The 22864-nt window shown below is 43.9% G+C and overlaps 1 protein-coding gene across 4 annotated transcripts in view; it reads right to left on the bottom strand.

Moving 5' to 3' along the window:
* PHLPP2 (PH domain and leucine rich repeat protein phosphatase 2) overlaps positions 1-22864 on the bottom strand; it is a 147123-nt gene that overhangs the window by 88884 nt on the left and 35375 nt on the right. For 3 of the 4 annotated variants that reach the window (XM_042856983.2, XM_042856984.2, XM_005310209.5), the window contains exon 3: positions 13382-13515. The exons of the other annotated variant lie outside the window; for it this stretch is intronic. In XM_042856983.2, the coding sequence (XP_042712917.2) occupies positions 13382-13515 (134 nt within the window). The remainder of the gene's footprint in view (positions 1-13381; positions 13516-22864) is intronic. 4 annotated transcript variants of the gene reach the window in all.

Genomic DNA, 22864 nt, shown 5'->3' with positions numbered 1-22864 from the left:
GAGTAAGTTCTGGAGATAGAAGTTCTTTCTGCAGGCAATTGGTGGAGTTAGAGCTCACTGATTTGTAATGAATAATTTGATACTTTAGCATCTTTCATTGCTAATAAAGCAGTTCTGGTTTCCTCAGATTTATTTAAAACAAAATATTATTTGTTTGTGAAAATATATACTATCAACCTACAGAATGAAAAACTTTAACAATCTGATGTTCCAGCTGTGTTGATTAGTTGCAATTGAGTCAGACCAGGCACACAGTATGGATTCTGTTCTCTGGCTGTATGATATGCAAGCCATTCAAGTACATATTAAAAAAAAGTACATTTACCTAAGAACACTCATGCACTCAACTTTGAAGTGTGTCTTCCACAAAACATTCATATCAATAAAACAATCATGTGAATATTGGCGTAAAGTGAACACAGTAGAGTTCAACCAAGTATTTGTGGAAATGTGCTCAGCTCCACTAGGGTGCTATCCAGCATGAACATAGCTGGTGATGATGACTAGTGGAAGAATAAGAGGGACTGGTTAGAGTAGTGCAAGGAATGCAATAAAAAGAAAAAGGATGAAGTTTCAAAATGGTAACACTAGGCTGCTTATCAGGAAACATTTTAGCTGTGAGATCTATCACTCTCTCTCCCCAAGAAGTGTCAGGAGCCCCATTATTTGAGATTTTTAAACCATTCTAGAAAGAGCTTCAGAAATATAGGTTGTATTGTATTTTAGTCCAATACTGACAAGAGTTATTGCAGATTAGATGCGCCATGAAGGCATACCAAATGTCTAACTGTAGGCCAACTAGCTTGACCAGGTGTCTCAATTTTATAGGGACAGTCCCAATATTCAGGGCTGTGTCTTATATAAGTGCCTATTACCCCCCACCTTTGTCCCAATTTTTCACACTTGCTATCTGGTTACCCTAAGGCCAATTGGGAAAGTTACTCAGCTAATGACAAAAACCAGACAGGTCAGTAAAGGAGTATCACAGCCATTATTTCTGACTATTGTCCCAGTGTGTTGGCAGTAAAACCCAAAAGGTAGTCATCCTCATACAGAACACTCCATGGGATACTTTATGCGTATATTGTGTTAATTTGTTACATTTTATGAAACACACTGCAGACAATAGACAGTTTTGATAAACATTTATATAGGTATCTCTATAATCTCTCAAATACATACAAAAACAAGTTAAACAATATTAAGGCCACGAAGTCAAGCATTCAAAAATTACAAAATGCCAGAATTTAGTTTGCAGATGTAATCTTAACTCTACCTCTTTGTGCAGATGCATTAGAATATTGTCTTTCCCATCTCATTCAGTGGAATGGAAACCTCAACCATGCTATCTATGCTGCAGGGACTGTTGGGAGGAGCAGTGCCTAACTATTTAGCGGCAAACAGGTAAATGAAAAGCTATTTGACTGAAGAAAAGTTAGAATTAGGTCCAGTATTAGCCAAGTAGCAATTAGAAGCTGATTCTTCATAAAGCTCTAGATCAAAAAGGCCTTTTAATCTCAAATTTGTAGGTTTCTATGACATGGGGGAAATTATTTGATTCAACATGTGACTTCAGTCTATACAGCCCTATCAAACAACTGTAAGATACTTAGCACAAACTAATTTGTTGTGGCATTTTACCCAGGTTCTTCAGCTTTGCTGCCACAACAGAGATTAGGCTATTCGGAGATGGCACGGGGGGGGGGGGTGGCTTGCCAAATTTTTAGTGTTTGAAGATTCCTGTTGATTCGCCTTTGAGCCCACAAGTTAGTGGCAGCCTGGAATGCTGGCTCTGTATCACTCAGGATGGTTGGATTCCTTACCAGTGTCATGTGAGTGCACATGAGGACAGACTAATTTAAGAAAGCCTGCATAAAATATCAGGTTCTATTTTCTCATTGCATAGGGTTACCATACGTCCGGATTTTCCAGGACATGTCCGGCTTTTGGGGGCTCAAATCCCCGTCCGGGGGGAAATCCCCAAAAGCCGGGCATGTCCAGGAAAATCGGGAGGGAGGGCTGGGCCGGGGTCGCGGGGCCGGGCGCGCGGGGCTGGGCCGGGGCCGCGGGGTCGGGCCGCCGAGGGGGTGCGCTGGGCCGCGGGGCCGGGAGCCGGGCCGCCGGGGGGGTGCGCTGGGCCGCGGGGCCGGGAGCCGGGCCGCCGGGGGGGTGCGCGGGGCCGGGGGGGTGCGCTGGGCTGGGCCGGGCCGGGAGCCGGGCCGGGGCTGCGGGGCTGGGCCGCCGGGGGGGTGCGCTGGGCCGCGGGGGTGCGCTGGGCCGTGGGGCCGGGAGCCGGGGGGTCGGGCCGGGAGCCGGGCCGCCGGGGGGGTGCGCTGGGCCGCGGGGTCGGGCCGCCGGGGGGGTGCGCTGGGCCGCGGGGGCCGGGATCCGGGGGGTGCGCTGGGCCGCCGGGGCTGGGAGCCGGGGGGGTGCGCTGGGCCGCCGGGGGCCGGCCGGCAGTGCTGGGCGGGCCGGGGGTGGTCGGCCGGGGGCCAGGGCCGGCACCCCAGGGCCCGAGCCGACCCAGGCTGGAGCCGCCGGGGGGGCCAGCCTGGGCCGCACCTCCTCCCCCCACACCCCCCCTTACCTGCCGAGGCTTCCCGCGAATTAAATGTTCGCGGGAAGCAGGGGAGGGGGCGGAGTTGGGGCGGGGGAGGGGGCGGGGCCAGGGCCCCGTGGAGTGTCCTCCTTTTGGAGGCACAAAATATGGTAACCCTATCATTGCAAAGCTTATAGAGTGAAGATGTTAATGAGCTGCACTGCAGCATGCAAATTCCAGCACCAACAATGCCTGCAGCATAGGCAGCAAGACAGCAGCTGCAGTAGCACAGGCCAGGCTGAGGAACAAAGCAGTGGTCAGCATGCTCCTTTACTATACATTAGTGTAAAACAGGAGATGCTAAAGAATGCTTCAGTGCCACTCCTATACATCAAGATTCCCAGGGGCAGGAAGGGTCTGTCAGGTTACATTAGTTAATGCATTAGCAGGACTTTTGGTTTAATAACTGAAGACAGCTAACTGAGAGAAGTATGAACAAATGAAGTAATGCTTATCAGTTCAGAGTATACCAGCCTGTCACTACAAACCTGCACTACATAGTAGCCTTTCCTTGAGAAATCAGGCTGCCACACCACAAGGATATGAATAAGATGCATCACACACCTAAACCCCTTTCCCAAATTTTTCTTTCCAACAACCCATTCTCAACTAGGTTCAGGACTGCATGTTAAAACTTTCCTTGCAATACACGAGCTAAACGTGCATGTTCTATGAAGTAAACTTTAAAAGGTACAATGGGTACCAGGTTTAATCCCTAACAGGTCCAGGGCCAGACTGACAATCTAGGGCCCTAGACACAACATAACACGGGGCTCCAGTATCATACTGATTGCCACTTGCAGTTGTAGTAACAGAACGAATCTGCCAGCCAGAAATCTTTAGATTCATAGATTTCAAGGGCAAAAGGGACCTCTGTAGTCAAGTCTGACCTCCTGTATAGCACAGGACATAGCACTTCTCGAAAATTATTCCTAGAGCAGATCTCTTAGAAAACATCTCATCTTGATTTAAAAATTGTCAGCGGTGGAGAATCCACCACAACTCTTGGTAATTTGGTCCAGTGGTTAATTGCCCTTATTGTTAACAATTTACACCTTATGTCCTGTCTGAATTTGTCTAGATTCAACTTCCAATTGGATCAAGTTATACTCTACTAGACTGAAGAGCTCATTATTAAATATTTGTTCCCCATGCAGATATTTACTGTCACCCATTAATCATCTCTTTGTTAAACTAAATACATTGAGCTTTGAGTATTACTGTAAGGTAGGTTTTCTAATCCTTTAATCATTCTTGTTGCTCTTCTCTTAACCCTCTCCAATCAATCAATGTCCTTCTTAAATTGTGGGCACTAGAAATGGACACACCATTCCAGCAGTGGTCACACCAGTGCCAAATACAGAAGTAAAATAACCTCTCTACTCCTACCTGAGATTCCCCTTTATGCATCCCTGGATTGCATTAGCTCTTTTGGCCACAGAATCACATTAGGAGCTCATGTTCAGCTGACTATCTATCACAACCCCCACCATCTTTTTTAGAGTCAGCACTGCCCAGGATACAGTCCCCCATGGGACTCTATCCCCATGGCCTACATTATTTGTTTCTACATTTAGCTGTATTAAAACACATTTGCTAGCACCCAGTTTACCACACAATCCAGTTTGCTCTGAATCAGTGACCTATCCTCCTCTTATTTACCAATCCTCACAAATTACGTGTCATTTGCAAACTTTATCAGTGATGATTTTGTTTTCTTACAGGTCATTCATAAGAAATGTTGAATAGCAAAAGACCAAAAACTGATCCTTGCAGGACCCCATTGGAAACACACCAGCTCAATGACCATTCCCCATTTACACTTACATTTTGAGACCTATCAGCCAGTTTCTAATCCATTTAATGTCACTTTAATTTTATATAATTTTATTTCTAATCAAAATGTCTTTGATACTACATCAAATATCAGAGATATTTAAGTATATTACATCAACACTATTACCTTTAACAACCAAACTTGTAATCCCATCAAAAAAGATATAAAGTTAGTTTGATAGGATCTATTTTTCATAAATGCATGTCAATCTGCATTACCCTAATTTAATTCTTTATTAATCAAGTCCCGTATCAGCCACTCCATAATCTTGCCTGGTATTGACTGGAGGCTGACAGGCCTATAATTACTTAGGTCATCCTGTTTACCTTTTTTAAAAAATGGCATAACATTAGCTTTCTTCAAGTTTTCTGGAACTTCCACTGCTCCATGACTTACTGAAAAATCAACTTTAATGGTCCAGTGAGCTTGATTAAAAGTCTTGGATGCAACTTATCTTGACAAGCTGATTTAAAAATGTCTAACTTCAGTAGCTTCTGTTTAACAGCCTTCAGAGACAGTAGTGGAAAGGAATGTGTTATCACCATATGATGAGACTATATCATTAAGGCCCTACTTGAATCGTGGGATGACTGTCAAATAATTGCAATTGAGTTGCGGCCAAGATATGGAAAATCGTGGAAAAGTAATAATGAACATTTATTAATTGTGGTAAATTGGAAAAGCCAGCCACCCCAGCTGACAGATATACAAGTCTCTGCTGCTCTCCCCCAGAGAGGGAGGAACAGCAGCAGAGGACATCCCAGTACTCACACCCCGGTTGCTAGAATATCTGCTTGGGGAGAGAATGGGCTGGGCCCAGTGCACTCTTCTCCTGCCACATAGAGCCCTGTGCTGGCATAGCACTGTGGGGAGACACCCCTCGCCCAAGCATTAGGTTTCAGAGTGTTCCATTGTGTCTGAAGAATGCAGTTAACCATGGTCTTCATCCCGGAACTTCAGCTGGTCTTTTAGCTATTCTGAGCTCAGGATCTTGATGATCAGGATTGAGACCTGAACTCACTCAGTATTCTATGGGAAGCCAACTTAGAGAGAATGGAGGACAGATTTGATGTGCTCACAGTAGCCTGTGTTTCTGAGATGCGTTGCAGCATTCTGTACTAGCTGAAGGATCATAAGAGCTGATGGCTTCATGCTCAAATATAGTGCATTGCTGTAGCCTAAGTGAGAGGTAATGAAAGCATGTATAACTGAGGCCAGGTCATCATCTCCCAAAATGGGATGGAATCTGCTGCTAGCCAAATAGAAATCGTAGAAAGTGTTACTGGGGGATGATGCTATGTGACAGTTTAGATCAGGGAGGAAGCTAGCAGCACTTTTAAACAGTGGAGTGAACTGACCAATTGTGGGTGTGTTTCCAAAGGAGACTGCAATGTCACTCCAAACTCTTCAGAGCATTTTCCTCTATCCACCAGCAAAGCCTCTCTCTTGCTCAGGTTCAACTTCAACCAGCTATTCTTCATCCATGAACTGATCTCATCCAAGCACTGGGCCACCTTGATGATAGTGGTATAGTTATACTGGGCGAAAGATAAATAAAGCTCTCTCTCTCATGTGCATATTCTGGCACTTAAACCCATGTCATCCTACTAGTTCACCTATTCGCTGCATGTAGAGATTATAAAACCAACAAGACAACGGATCCTTGTGGGACTCCACAAGTGAGTGATATGGTGGAGGTGATGGAGTTTCCATCAGTACTCTTTGGATGAATCCTTCCAGGAACAACAAAGCATTTTAGCACTTTCTCCTCAACTCCTGACGCATCTATGTGCGCATGTTTTCGTCCCTTTTGCTCAAACTTAGTAGAACAGTTGGTTTGCCACACAACAAAAAAATGTAGCTCTCTCTAAACCAGAGATTAAAACAGTACAAGACATTAATGCTGAAGAAGTTTCTACTGTGCTTATACAGTGATTATTTGCACATACTTTTCAGATTAAAGGGATGAAGGAACTCTAAGGAATCCGTTTCCTAGAGCCAGATCAGATCTAGTCACTGCCAGAACATCCTAATCTGAATCACAGAGCAAACTAATGCAGCAGCTGGACTTCCCATAAACAAATTGGGATCAGATCTAGTCAGAATACATAAATCAGGAATTGCAATTACAGTAAATACTGTGGATTAAAAGAAAAACTAAACTTCAACCAAAAATATATATACCCAACTTTTATCAGACTCATGATTAGGATCTGTAATTCATCCCTCTAGTCCCATTGCTGCATTGTTGATTTTCTAGCAATGAAAAAATGAATACAGACCCAAAAGAAGAAAAAATGAATGAAAGCTACTATAATAAAAGTCAAGTATTATTCAAAGAAGAGTTATTACTCTAGTGTGTAATATTATATTGGATATATGTTACACACACCAGCATTGCACTGACATCCCCCTTCCACCCTGCTTGACCTATCCAAAGGCCCACACAGAACTACATCCCCTTCATCTACCTTTCCTCATACTATAACATGATCTCAGTGGCCCTGTACTGTCTGCATTTTCTGTCAAGAGCCCCGGGTTACAGGGCACAGGAGATGACTAAATATACAGCAGCTCAGAACCCCCTTTGACAAGGGGAATTTACCACCCCACCCTAACATGGAATAGTTGGACTGTAACTAAAGAACCACTGCTCAATACTAGAGGTCTCACAAATATCCTGCTACCAGTGTATAAACTCCCCTTTTGAAGCAAATCAATCAAGAAGCTACCAAAAAACCTCTATCCCTCACAGACAGGCTTCAAGTCAGTGCATGGTACAGAAACAGCACTTGCTGCTCTTCTGAATGACAATGGAAACACATCCATACTTTTCCTGCTGGATATCTCTGCATCATTTGGTATCATTGACCAAATACTCCTGTCCTACCGCCAAGAGGCTGCAGGAGTGAATAGTATCTCCCTGATATGGCTCAGGTCCTTTCTCTCAAACAATAGGTTTGTTATGGGCAACTGTTCCTCTACTCCATACTCACACTTGTGGAGCCCTACAAGGTTCAATCCTCTCTCCCATATCATTCAATGTCTATGTGAAACTGTTGGAAAGGCTGCCAAGACAACACAGGCCGAAGTGTCAGCAGCATACAACCACCACCAAGCTCTACATCTCCTTTAGGTCAAATGTAAACGGCACTCTCTCAATGTCTAAGATGAAATCAGCTCTCAGATGAAGAACAGCTGGCTGAAGCTGAAATCAGGCAAGATGGATGGAAGTGCTTCCCTCTTCCTACCAGCATCACAAGAACTTGACTCTTCTCCAGTATCCCCCAGAATTAACAGCATCTGCCCTCATGTTATCAGCTTTGTCCCCAGCCTGGATATTCTTTTGTCTCCTTAGTGCTACTGGATGCACAAATAGCATAGCAGCAAAAATAACACACAACGTAAAATAAAATAAACACACTTCCATCTGAGGGTTACCTACTAGGATGGGTGCAGATACATGGACAAGGTGAGCCATGGATTCATGACCTCCAGGCTTGATTACTTCATTCCTAGATACGAACTTCAAGTACACAATCTGAACACAACCCCAGCTGGTACAACACACAGCAGCACATTGATTAGCAACCCACATCACTATGGTCCCGACCCTGGAGCTCTGCTTTCATAGAATCATAGAATATCAGGGTTGGAAGAGACCTCAGAAGGTCATCTAGTCCAATCCCCTGCTCAAAGCAGGACCAACACCAACTAAATCATCCCAGCCAGGGCTTTGTCAAGCCGGGCCTTAAAAACCTCTAAGATTGGAGATTCCACCACCTCCCTAGGTAACCCATTCCAGTGCTTCACCACCCTCCTGGTGAAATAGTGTTTCCTAATATCCAACCTAGACCTCCCACACTGCAACTTGAGACCATTGCTTCTTGTTCTGTCATCTGCCACCACTGAGAACAGCCTAGCTCTATCCTCTTTGGAACCCCCCCGCTTCAGGTAGTTGAAAACTGCTATCAAATCCCCCCTCACTCTTCTCTTCTGCAGACTAAATAACCCCAGTTCCCTCAGCCTCTCCTTGTAAGTCATGTGCCCCAACCCCTAATCATTTTCATTGCCCTCAGCTGGACTCTTTCCAATTTGTCCACATCCCTTCTGTAGTGGGGGGGGACCAAAACTGGACATAATACTCCAGGTGTGGCCTTACCAGTGCTGAATAGAGGGGAATAATAAATTCCCTTGATCTGCTAGCAATGCTCCTACTAGTACAGCCCAATATGCCATTGGCCTTCTTGGCAACGAGGGCACATTGATGACTCATATCCAGCTTCTTGTCCACTGTAACCCCCAGGTCCTTTTCTGCAGAATTGCTGCTTAGCTGTAGCGGTGCATGGGATTCTTCCTTCCTAAGTGCAAGACTCTACACTTGTCCTTGTTGAACCTCATAAGATTTTTTTTGGCCCAATCCTCCAATTTTTCTAGGTCACTCTGGACCCTATCCCTACCCTCCAGCGTATCTACCTCTCCCCCAGCTTAGTGTCATCTGCAAACTTGCTGAGTGTGTAATTCATCCCATCATCCAGATCATTAATAAAGATGTTGAACAAAACCAGCCCCAGGACTGACCCCGGGGCACTCTGCTGTGATACTGGCTGTCAACTAGACACCAAGCAGTTGATCACTACCTGTTGAGCCCGACAATCTAGCCAGCTTTCTATCCACCTTATAGTCCATTCATTCAGCCCATTCTTCTTTAACTTGGTGGCAAGAATACTGTGGGAGACCGTATCAAAAGCTTTGCTAAAGTCAAGGAATAACACGTCCACTTCTTTCCCCTCATCCACAAAGCCAGTTATCTCATCATAGAAGGCAATTAGGTTAGTCAGGCATGACTTGCCCTTGGTGAATTCATGCTGACTGTTCCTGATCACTTTCATCTAAGTGCATCAGAACTGATTCCTTGAGGACCTGCTCCATGATTTTTCCAGGGACTGAGGTGAGGCTGACTGGCCTGTAGTTCCCCAGATCCTCCTCCTTCCCTTTTTTAAAGATGGGCACTACATTAGCCTTTTTCCAGTCGTCCAGGACCTCCCCCGATCGCCATGAGTTTTCAAAGATAATGGCCAATGGCTCTGCAATCACACCCGCTAACTCCTTTAGCACCCTTGGATGCAGCACATCTGGCCCCATGGACTTGTGCTCGTCCAGCTTTTTTAAATAGTCCTGAACCACTTATTTCTCCACAGAGGGCTGGTAACCTCCTTGCCATGCTGTACTGCCCAGTGCAGTAGTCTGGGAGCTGACCTTGTTCCACATAGGGATCATCACTCCAAGAAGAAACAGTCTTATAGCTATAGGTAGCACTACCAACAAGCAGCCACAGTTTGCACTGATGCATTTTTACCAGTAGGTGGTCCCCAATGGCTGCAATCAAGGCAAATCCCCAGGACAGAAAATGACTCTCCTTCCTCATGCTGTGTCCATCCCACTGGGCTAAAAGATTCATTGTTATCTATTACACCATGACATCCGTGACCAGCTTGGTGACTCAGCAAGACACTATCTTTCTACTGGCAGCTGAGCTGCTGCCAGAGCACAGAAGATTCCCTGACAAACACTTACAGATTCCTATGTTCATCTATCTAGTCTAGGAAGTACCCTGATCTCCATCCTCCCGTGTCTAGTTTAGAGGCAGCCCCCACCTCATGCTCTCTGTATCTATTCTACAGCCAGTCTAGTAAGTTCCCTGCCCCTTAAGGCTCCCAGGTCCCTGTGACCATACCACTAACCAGTCCTACAGGCCCTCATTGTGAGCAAATTCATCATACTAGCATCTCTGTACCTACCTTACTGGCCAGCAGAGAAGGCTCTCTACCAGCAGTTTCCCCCATTCGTGTTCTTACGACCTCTATGGCCTGATGGTTGGACTAAGGGACTTGTTACCAATTGAAAAGGAATTGCCCCTAACACCTGAAGGAAACAGGAGAGGGGATAAGGGAAACAACAGTCAAAGGTGTCTAGGGGTGCGGGTGGGGGAGGAAATCAGTAAAATTGATGCAAGCCTGCTGTTGTGCCCTCTTGGAGATGTTGCCCTACATGAGTGAAGTGACTCCACCAAAACTGTTCTCAGCAATGTTTCCTCTGACTTTTCTTGACCCAAATCCAGGGCCTGTACTCAATCCTCATCCTCTGACATTTCTTCTGGTTGCCACTCTCAACCATACACTACTTGAAATCTTGCCATCTTGACTTTTGTGACGGTCTTCGCACGATTCTCCTAGCTCTCAGATCACTCCTTCAGCATATTTTAATTGATCCTCTTCTGTCACTTTCTATATGGTCCTCCAAAGTTCTATCCTCAGTCCTCTCCTCTTTTTCCTTTATGATCTCTTCATGGGTGATTTTACCCAGCTACACAGTTTCAACTACCATCTTTTGCCAAAGATTCTGAGATACCTCTCCACTCCTGACTGTCTGCCTCCACCCACTGCCACATCTCTGCCTGTATGTCATCTCCCCCTGAATGTTAAACTGTCAGGTCATGTTTAACATACTCAAAAACAAATTCCTGATATTTCCTCCCAAGCCCTCTCCACTCTGTCACTAATGATATCTTTCTCAATCACTTTCTCTGACTCCTCCCTCTTTCACCTCACAAATTCAGACTGTCTAAATCATACTATTACTTCCTAGATTACATTATGATCCATCCTCTTCTTTCTGTCCAGACAGCATAAACCCATTGGCCAGGCCCTCACTATCTCCTGTCTTGAACATTGTTCCTTCCTGTGGTATTGGTAAGGTGGCAAGTCCCAGCCCCAAAGGGTTAAATTAATTACCCTTGTTCTCCTTTTTCAATATAAAACAGTTAAGTGTGGTCCACTACAGAGTGACTATCATGAAACATTTTAAACTTTCCCTGAAACACATCAAGAGGAGAAGCAGTTAATGCATTAGAAAATCAAGTAACCCTTTAATTTTAACAGTTTCCCTCATTCTCTTCTTCTTCTGCACCTACCATCTCCTAATGGTTCACCCCTCCGTCTTCCTATTCAACAAATCAAGCCAGTCTCTTCCGCCTATTTGGCAGCTTCTAACATGAAACAGTGTAACACTGTTGCCAAAAAAGCAAACGTCATTCTGGGATGTATTAGCAGGATGTAAGCAAGACATGAGAAGTAATTCTTCCGCTCTACTCCGCGTTGATTAGGCCTCAACTGGAGTATTGTGTCCAGTTCTGGGTGTCACATTTCAGGAAAAATGTGGACAAATTGGAGAAAATCTAGAGAAGAGCAACAAAAATTATTAAAGGTCTCGAAAACATGACCTATGAGGGAAAATTGAAAAAATTGGGTTTGTTTAGTCTGGAAAAGAGAAGACAGGGGACATGATAACAGTTTTCAAGTACATAAAAGGTTGTTACAAGGAGAAGGGAGAAAAATTGTTCTTCTTAACCTCTGAGGATAGGACAAGCAGCAATGGGCTTAACTTGCAGCAAGGGAGGTTTAGGTTGGACATTAGGAAAAACTTCCTAACTCTCAGGGTGGCTAAGCACTGGAATAAATTGCCTAGGGAGGTTGTGGAATCTCTGTCACTGGAGATTTTTAAGCACAGGTTAGACAAACACCCATCAGGGATGGTCTAGATAATACTTAGTCCTGCCATGAGTGCAGGGGACTGGACTAGATGACCTCTCAAAGTCCCTTCGAGTCCTATGATTCTATGAACACTACTATGTCTTCTTCCATGCTAACCTTTATGGCATGCAACACCTTCCCCAAATGATCCATAAGGCCATCATATCCATTCCTCCAAAGCTCTCGAGACTCACCTCTGTGATTCACTTATATCAGCTGACTAATGAAGACTTAGGGGTCAGAGAGCACTTTTTAAAATTATAAACAAGTATTTTACTGCATCTCTTCAGGGCAGGAATTGCATCTTCAAATGTTTAACACTTTGTGCAGTAGAGCTTTGTGGTAATACAAATATTAAAGATAAAGATATAAGTCATCGTGGATAGTTCTCTGAAAATGTCCACGCAGTGTGCAGAGGCAGTCAAAAAAGCAAACAGGATGTTAGGAATCATTTAAAAGGGGATAGAGAATAAGACCGAGAATATATTATTGCCCTTATATAAGTCGATGGTACGCCCTCATCTCGAATACTGCATACAGATGTGGTCTCCTCATCTCAAAAAAGATATACTGGCACTAGAAAAGGTTCAGAAAAGGGCAACTAAAATGATTAAGGGTTTGGAACGGGTCCCATACGAGGAGAGATTAAAGAGGCTAGGACTCTTCAGCTTGGAAAAGAGGAGACTAAGGGGGGATATGATAGAGGTATATAAAATCATGAGTGATGTGGAGAAAGTGGATAAGGAAAAGTTATTTACTTATTCCCATAATACAAGAACTAGGGGTCATCAAATGAAATTAATAGGCAGCAGGTTTAAAACAAATACACGGAAGTTCTTCTTCACGCAGCGCACAGTCAACTTGTGGAACTCCTTACCTGAGAAGGTTGTGAAGGCTAGGACTATAACAGAGTTTAAAAGAGAACTGGATAAATTCATGGTGGTTAAGTCCATTAATGGCTATTAGCCAGGACGGGTAAGGAATGGTGTCCCTAGCCTCTGTCTGTCAGAGGATGGAGATGGATGGCAGGAGAGAGATCACTTGATCATTGCCTGTTAGGTTCACTCCCTTTGGGGCACCTGGCATTGGCCACTGTCGGTAGACAGGATACTGGGCTAGATGGACCTTTGGTCTGACCCAGTACGGCCTTTCTTATGTTCTTATGTAAGCCAAAACATCACTCCCTAGGAGTCTGTTTCATCCCACAACCATGTAACTAATGCTCTCTTGAGAGAACAAAAGATCTGATTTGTAAAATGTTTCTCTTAGTAACCTTGGCAGCTTATTTCTAAAAGCAGTATCCAGTGATACATGTTAGGTGTCTGATGTGATCGGTTATATGCAAATTCTTACCATTGTAAAAGCGAATCATGCAGCTGAGATCAGAGTTTGCTGCCTCCTCCTGTATTCTCACAAGATCCTCAAAGCCGAGCCCAGCCAAGTACTCGTACACAATTTGAAGGGGTTTCTCTGTGGGCTCCAGCCTCCTAGTAACACAATCCACAAGAAGAAATGAGTTTAGTATGGACGTGAAAGAATTAACTTTTTTTTTTTAAATGACAGTTACAGTGCAAAAAAAAGCAACGACTTGGTCTGCTTCTCTGAAGATATCATCTGACAAGGACTCATTCCAGGGGCCTGTGATCCCTAGTTTGAGAAAGATGAACACTTCAAGTACTAAACCTGTTGATCACGAAGGACAGGAGGTCACACAAGACACACCCTGGTGATCATGCACCATCCAGGATTCTAATGATTGCAAATTCATATCTTTCAGACAGTTTCTGGCTGAGCAGAAAGCAGAGATACCATGGGGAAAAAAGAGCAGCATGTCACAAATCAAAAAGGATTTAAAACTTATGCTTCAAAAAGACTATGTACAAAAATGAAAGAAACCCCATTTCAAGAAAGTTCCCTTCCAAATACAGCTGGCAGGAGAGCACATGAGAGAGAATCCTATGAGAAGGTTTCTTCAGAGAATTAGAGTGACAAGATAAGTCATTCCCCCTTCTTGAACGATCCCACATCCATGCAGAATTCTCCCTCCTAGAGAGCAGAGAGCTTGAGGGATGTTCCCAAAGAAAAAACATCCCATAACTACAACAGGCACCAGGAACTACACTAGGACTAAATTTGAATGAAGAGAAAAGGGGGGAGGGGGTGCAAGATGTCTCTCTAAAACGACAAACTTTGTGGATTTTAAGGCCAGAAGGGATCATTATGATCATTTAATCTCACCTCGTACATAACAGACTAGAGAATTTCACATGGTAATTTCTGCAACAAGCCCATAACTTCTGATTGAGCTAGAGCATCTCTTTCAGAAAGAGACCAATCATGATCTAAAGGCTGCAAATGATGAAGAATCCATCACGTCCCTAGATAAACTGTTGAAATTATTAATCATCTTAACTTTTAAAAATTCTCATTTCTAATCTGAATTTATCTAGCTTTAACTTCCACCCTTTGGATCCTGTTGTGACTTAGCCCTGGTCTACATTATGAGTTTAGGTCGAATTTAGCAGCGTTAGATCAATTTAACCCTGCACCCATCCACACAATGAAGCCATTTTTGTCGACTTAAAGGGCTCTTAAAATTGATTTCTGTACTCCCCGACGAGAGACTTAGCGCTGAAATCGACCTTGCTGGGTCGAATTTGGGGTAGCATGGACGCAATTTCATGGTATTGGCCTCTGGGAGTTATCCCAGAGTGCTCCATTGTGACCGCTCTGGAGAGCGCTCTCAACTCAGTTGCACTGGCCAAGTAGACAGGAAAAGCCCCGCGAACTTTTGAATTTCATTTCCTGTTTGGCCAGCGTGGCGAGCTCAGAGTGACCATGCAGATCTCATTAGCAGAGGTGACCATGGAGTCCCAGAATCGCAAAAGAGCTCCAGCATGGACCAAACTGGAGGTATTGGATCTGATCGCTGTATGGGGAGAGGAATCCGTACTATCAGAACTCCACTCCACCCCAGAGGACTGCCCAAGCAACAGAAAGCTGACATTCAATAAGTTTTGAAGTGCAGTGTGGCCTTGTCCTTCCCTCCTCCACCACGCCACCCGGTGCTTCCTTCTTCCCCTACCCCTCCCGGGCTACTTTGGCAGTTATCCCCCCATTTGTGTGACGAATCAATAAAGAATGCATGAATTTGAAACAACCATGACTTTATTGCCTCTGCAAGCAGTGATCAAAGGGTGGGAGGGGAGGGCAGTTGGCTTACAGGGAAGCAGAGTGAACCAAGGGGGCAGGTTTTCATCAAGGAGAAACAAACAGAACTTTCACACTGTAGCCTGGCCAGTCATGAAACTGGTTTTCAAAGCTTCTCTGATGCGCAGCACGCCCTGCTGTGCTCTTCCAACCGCCCTGGTGTCTGGCTGCGCGTAATCAGCGGCCAGGCAATTTCCCTCAACCTCCCACCCCGCCATAAACGTCTCCCCCTTACTCTCACAGATATTGTGGAGCACACAGCAAGCGGTAATAACGATGGGAATATTGGTTTCACTGAGGTCTAACCGAGTCAGTAAACTGCGCCAGTGAGCTTTTAAATGTCCAAATGCACGTTCTACCACCATTCTGCACTTGCTCAGCCTATAGTTGAACTGCTCCTTACTACTGTCCAGGCTTCATGAGCCATGGGAGCAAGGAGTAGGTTGGGGTAGGTGCGACCGCACGGTGCTGCCGGCTGCGAGAGTAGCCTGAGGCAGAAGCCTCCAGCTCACATGATATTCCAGGCTGGACTGAATCTCCATGAGATGAAACTTAAAGAAGAGAATGACCTGGAGTCATTCCCATTTATGTCCAGGCGCCCCGACCGACCTCATTGAGGTCTGCCAGGAGCATCCATGTCTGCCCGGTCAGCCAGGAGTACCCAGGAGACGACGACAACAGCTAGCAGTCATACTGCACTGTCTGCTGCTACGAAGGCAAGGAGCTGCTGCTGTGTAGCAATGCAGTACTGTGTCTGCCAGCAGCACCCAGGAGACGTACGGTGACGGTGAGCTGAGCGGGCTCCATGCTTGCCATGGTATGTTGTCTGCACAGGTAACCCAGGAAAAAAGGCGAGAAACAATTGTTTGCCGTTGCTTTCACGGAAGGAGGGAGGGAAGGAGAGAGGGAGGGGGGTCTGATGACATGTACCCCAAACCACCCGTGACAATTTTTTTGCCCCAGCAGGCACTGGGAGCTCAACCCAGAATTCCAATGGGCAGCGCAGACTCTGGGAACTGTGGGATAGCTACCCACAGTGCAACACTCCGAAAGTCGATGCTAGCCTTGGTACTGTGGACACACTCCGCCGACTTAATGCGCTTAGTGGGGGACACATGATCGACTGTATAAAATTGATTTCTAAAAAATCGACTTCTATAAAATCGACCTAATTTTGTAGTGTAGACATACCCTTTGTCTGCCAACTTAAAGAGCCATCTACTATAAGAAATCTTCTCCCTATGTATGTATTTAAAGACCATGTTTAAGTGGACTCAAATCTTTTTTCTTAAAATGAACAAATTAAGCTTCTTTAGTCTTTCAATGTAAAATGGGTTTACCAAAACTCAAATCATTCTTATACCACTTTTCTGAACGCTTTCCAATTACTCAACATCCTTGTTGAAGTGTGAACACCAGAAAAGGACAGTATGTTCCAGGAACGGTCTCACCAATGCTGTATACCAAGGTAATACCAATTCCTTACTTCTACTCAACATTCCCCTGCTTAGCCAACACAATGCACTATGCGCTCATATTGAGTTGGTTTTCCATTAGGACTCTAAGGGTACGTCCAGACTACCCGCCGTATTGGCGGGTAGCGATCGATTTATCGGGAATCAATATATTGCGTCTCGTTAAGATGCGATATATTGATCCCCGAACGCGCTCCCCGTCGACTCCGGAACTCCACCTGAGTGAGCGGCGGTAGCGGAGTCGACGGGGGAGCCGCAGCCATCGATCCCGCGCCATGAGAATGGGAAGTCGGAATAAGATATGTCGACTTCAGCTACGGTATTCCTGTAGCTGAAGTTGCGTATCTTACATCAACACACACACACACACACACACACACCCAGTGTAGACCAGGCTAAGCCCTTTTCTGAGTGACTCCTTTCCAAATTCCACAGTTCTCCATCTTATAAGCTTGACCTACATTCTTGGTTCCTAGATGTATGACATTGTATTTAAGTATATTAAAACTTGTTATACAAATAAACCCCATTTATCAAGCAATCCTGAGAGCACTGTATGGCTGACCTATCCTTATTTAGCATCCACCAACTTTTGGTGTCATCTGCAAATTTTACCAGCAATGATTTTACATTTACTTCCAGATCATTGATAAAGATATTGAATAGAATTGGGTCACAATCATTACATCCCTGTGGGACCCCACTAAGAAATCCCCCATTGTAAATGGGACAGCCACTCAATTACTTTTCAAGATCTATCATTTAGCCAGTTTTTGATCCATTTAATATGTTACATTTTGTATAGCAGTAATTATTCATAATGTTATATAGTACAATGCCTTACCAAAGTATGTTATGTTGACAAAAGAAATGTGATAACTTTTAATCTCATCAAAAAACATGATCAAGTTTGTTTGACGAGACCTATTTTCCATAAAATCATGATAACTGGCATTAATTGTACTACAATCATTTAACATATGTGGGAATATAAAGTATTTCATTATTGCTGTAAATTGAATGTGTCATCCGGCTTTGTCCCAAATACAGAACAAACATTTAACACATCTTTTCTGCAACATTAACAATTTTATTGTCCCTGTCTACTAATAGATACCACTGCTATAATTTCTTATGTTCCTGATATAGATTCATAGATTCTAGGGCTGGAAGGGCCTCGAGAGGTCATCAAGTCCAGTCCCCTGCCCTCATGGCAGGACCAAATACTGTCTAGATTATCCCTGATAGACATTTATCTAACCTACTCTTAAATATCTCTAGAGATGGAGATTCCACAACCTCCCTAAGCCAGTGTTTCCCAAATTGTGTTCCACGGAACACTGGTGTTCCGCTCAATGTGAATAGGTGTTCTGTGAAAGAATCATAATTTTAAAAAAGGGTCTTCAAATATGCCAAATTTAAAATTAAAAAAAAATTTAAAGTGTAGTTTATAACTCTTTTTGAATGACTATAATTTAACATAAAACTCTCTTTCCGGTTATTGATAGATCTCATATTGAATATCATGGAGTAAAGAGAACGTGGCACGCATGTTGACATCTACCCCTTTTGAGCACGTTTCAGTTAGTGACGTCGTATCCCTTCCGCTCGAGGCTGCGTGCACTGCAGCGGTATGCACACACCGTTCTCTTTACGCCATGTTGAATATAACATTCACTCAACACATTCAAACCTGTGGGTCTTTACCGTGTGTGCGATAAGCACAACTAAACTAGCTTTGTTCAAAACAATATAAATATTTGTGACAAACAAAATTTGACAAAAATCAGTATTTCTAAATATTGTTACTAAACCCAGTGGTGAGCTGGAGCCAGTTCGCACCGGTTCGCATGAACCGGCTGTTAAATTTTGAAGTGGTTTTAGAACCGCTTGTTAACTGGCTTCCCTGTGAGGAGGGGGAGCTGCGGCTTTGATGGGCTCCGGCCGGGAAGTGTGTAATTCCTCCTCCAGCCACCGGGGGCGCTGCACTGCAGGAGCCATGTGGGCCACCTCCTGGCCCTGTTGGCCACCTCCTGGCCCTGTTGCTGCTGCTGCTCCTCGGACCTCTGGCCCTGGGGCTCCCGCTGCTGTCTGGTGGGTCCCTGGCTGCTCTGCTAGGCCTGGGCTGTGTCCTGCTCCGAGACGCTCTCCTGGTAAGTAACTACCACCCTGCCCGCAGCCAGCCCCTGCTGCACCCCCCTGCGGCCCTGCCCGAAGCCAGCCAGCCCCACACACACCCGTCTCCAGCCAGCTCTGCACCCCCTGCCCTGCCTGCATCCAGCCCCGCACCCCCTGCCCGCAGCCAGCCCCTGCCGCACGCCCCTACTTGAAGCCAGCCAGTTCCGCACTCCTGTCTCCAGCCCTGCCAATCCCTGCCGCACCCCCCTATGGCCCTGCCCGAAGCCAGCCAGCCCGCCCCACACCCCCATCTCCAGCCAGCCCCGCACCTCCTGCCCTGCCTGCAGCCAGACCCTACCTCCAGTCAGCCCCATGTCCACTGGTGCCCTGCAGTTCCCAGAGCAGTAACCCTGCACACCTGCTTCAATGAGGGGGACAGGGAGCAGCTGGGACCCACACATGTGCACACCACCCCCAGGGAGTGGCAGGGACCCACACATGTGAAACGGAGCTCATTTCTAGTTCAGGCCCATCTTTTTAAAAAAAGAACTTTAGGTAGGGTTAACATACATCCGTATTTTCCCAGACATGTCAGGCTTTTTGGTTCTTAAATCGCCTTTTGGAAAAATACGGACATATGGTAACCCTATTGGTACAAAAAATACATACTGTGGCACATCCCTTAAATCAGAACTTTTTATAGGGAACCAGTTGCTAAGATTTTAGCAGCTCATCACTGACTAAACCTACTCACCATGGATTTGTGGCTAAAAGAAGGAACTTTGAAATGAAAAGCAAGTTCTTCTGGTACTCCAACTGTGGTGGAAATAAACGAGCAAAATATTGCGACACTTCAAAGAGAGGATGAACAATCGCAGTCTTTTGTTGCCAAAAAATCTGTTAGTACTAGTGAGTTATCCAAGATGAAAGAATTTCCACCAAAGTATATCAAAAAAACAAGAAGAAACAGGTGTTAAAAGACTGAAACAAAAGTATGATGAAAGTTATTTGTCTTCTGGTTTTACATGTATTGAAAATAAAGATGTTCCTGATGCGCAGCACATCGTGTGCAACAAAATACTAGCAAACAGTTCATTGGCTCCTGCTAAACTTCGTAGGCATTTGGAAACCAAGCATGCTGAATACAAAGACGAAGATGTAAGTTTTTTCAAGAGGAAGTGTGACTCACTTGGAAATTGTAAACTTTCGATGATTAAAATTGCTAAAACAGACAACAAAAGTGCAACAGAGGCATCTTATCGAGTAAGTTACCGTATAGCGCTTGCCGGAGAAGCTCACACTATTGGAGAAACACTTATCAAGCCTTGCGCGAAAGATATTGTAACGTGCATGTTGAGCGAGCAGTCTGGTAAAAAAATTGATGCTGTACAGTTGTCAAATAATACTGTTGCATGCCCTATTAAAGATCTTGCCGATGACATAGAAAAAGAGCTAGTTTGCAGACTGAAAATTTGCCATGAATATTCATTGTAGGTAGATGAGCCCACTGACGTTTCAGGACTTGCTGTGCTACTAGTATTTGTCCAATACAGATTTATTATTATTGAAGAGGACCTGCTCTTATGTGAATCTCTGCAAAGCAACACAACTGAAGAAGAAATATTCAACTATATCAACAATTTTATCAGAAAGCATGAAATTAGTTGGGGAAAATGTATTGATGTTGTGATGTTATGAGTGTAATAGAATATCTCATTGAAAGATGACAGAGCCAGAAAGAGTTAATTAACTCAGACTGACCTGACCCATGGGTGAACCTTAAGGACTGGTTAGGAAGATATGTAAATGAATAGAGCTTTGAAATGCAAGTCTGCATTGTTAGAGATCTCAAGGGTAGATGTTTGCTCAGGTCTTGTGATGTAAGCAAACAAGTCTTGTCTATTGCTATAACTTTAATTCAAAGATCAAAAAAGGAATATTAACATTTATGATGATACTTGAATGAAATAGTATTATTGTCTATATGTCTCTTTGACGGTTGCGGTAACCTATATCTGAACTGTTTAATGGATAAATTACCCTGTGCTAATTGCCAGGATGTTTGGAAGGAGAGTTAAGCTTATTGTTTTCTCAGGCTGAAAGGCTGCTGGAAATGTATAAGAACCCTGGGACACGATCCTACTTCATCTCAACTCTGCTTTGGGTTTCAAGAGGGGGAAACCTTAAGCCACAAGGATTGAGATCCCCAGTTATTGACTGGAGCCACCCTGAATATGGACATTGGACTATAACCTATGGACTATATCTTTTTTAATAAATTTTAGTTTAGTTAATAAGAATTGACTATAGTGTGTATTTTGGGTAAGATCCAAGTTATAATTGAACCTGGGTATGTGGCTGATCCTTTGGGATTGGAAGAACCTTTTCTTTAATATGATGAGATAAGATTTTCAGTAATCATCATCATATCTGACAAGTGTGTCTGGACGGAGGCCTGAGGCTGGGCACTTTAGGGGAACTGCGTTGTTTGGACTTCTGAGTAACCAGTGAGGTACTACAGAAGCTGTTTTGTGCTGGCTTGGTAAATCTAAGTATTGGAATAACCACCAGCTTTTGGGGTTTGTCTGCCCCGTTTGGTTTGCAGGTCGCCCTGATTGAGTGACCTCAGCTGGCTCACGGGCAGCACTGTCACAGATGTATACTGACGGTGCTCGGGCAATGATCGGGAAGATGAAGAGAGCTGTAACATGAATCATAAGTGTGGCACAAGAAAGCACTAAGAGCCACTGTGTTCTACACAGACAAGCACTTGCAGTTAAAAAAAAAATACCAGCATATCTGAAAATTGTGCTTGATGAAGCAGTACAAATTATCAATTTTGTCAAATCTCGACCACTTCAATCCAGGTTATTTAAAATTTTGTGTGAGGAAATTGGTAGTCAGCTCAAAGCACTTCTTTTACATATGGAAGTGAGGTGGCTATCCAGAGGAAAAGTGCTTGTGAGGCTTTTTGAGCTTCGTAGTGAACTACTGGTATTCTTCACTTCAGATAATTCAGGACAAAAATTTAATGACTGTCTGATAAATTCCTCATCGCTATTGAGACTTGTGTATCTTGCAGATATTTTTGCAAAATTAAATGAAATTAATCTGTCGCTGCATGGAAAGAATGTGACCCTTTTTACTACAATGGATAAAATTTAGTCGTTAAAAAAGAAACTGGAATTCTGGGCATCTCGTGTAGAACAGAATAGCTTCGACTGCTTCCCTACAGTACATGAATTTCTGACTGAAATAAATTCTACAGTCCATGAAGAAGTTTCCAGCACCATTTTACAGCACTTACGTGACTTGCAGGCCTCTTTATTAGAATATTTTCCTACAACTACTGATGATAATGCTTGGGTTCGAAATCCGTTTGTAATTACAGCCAAACCAGTCGGTTTTACTGCACACGATTATGAAAGCCTAATTAACTTAATTTCTGAATCTGATTTGAAACAAAAGTTTAAGGAGCTTCCGCTGAATAATTTTTGGGGCAGCCTAATAGAAGAGTACCCTAATGTGGCTAAACGTGCAATTCGAGTGCTCCTTCTGCTACAACTTATTTGTGTGCAACGGGATTTTCGTATTATGCTGCAACAAAAGCCAAATATAGGAATAGACTTGATGCTGAGCCTCACATGAGGATTCAACTTTCCAGCATTATTCCTAATACTAAGCGAATTTGTGATAGAAAAACACAGAAACACCAATCCCATTAAATCCAAATTTGTATTTGTTTATAAAAATAGATTTTCCTAGTAAAAATCTAATTTGTTTGGTATTTGTGTATATATAAAAACAGCTTTTTTTTAAGCAGAACACGGTTTTTAATTTTGACTCTTGCACTTGATTTTTGTACTACTTTATACGCGCTTTTCAGTTAGAAATTGTTAGTTCAAGTTATTTTAAATTTGTATTTTTGCTTTCTTTTATAAAATAAAATGTATTTGAGCATAAATAACACAATTTTTTATTTGAAAACCAAACGACTACAAAATAATATTATAAGTGTTCCGTAATAGGCTAA

The sequence above is a fragment of the Chrysemys picta genome, chromosome 14 (genome assembly GCF_011386835.1).
Source record: "Chrysemys picta bellii isolate R12L10 chromosome 14, ASM1138683v2, whole genome shotgun sequence".
Classification (NCBI taxonomy): Eukaryota; Metazoa; Chordata; order Testudines; family Emydidae; genus Chrysemys; species Chrysemys picta.
The sequence above is the reverse complement of the archived record's forward strand: the minus strand, read 5'-3'. Positions and strand labels throughout refer to the sequence as shown.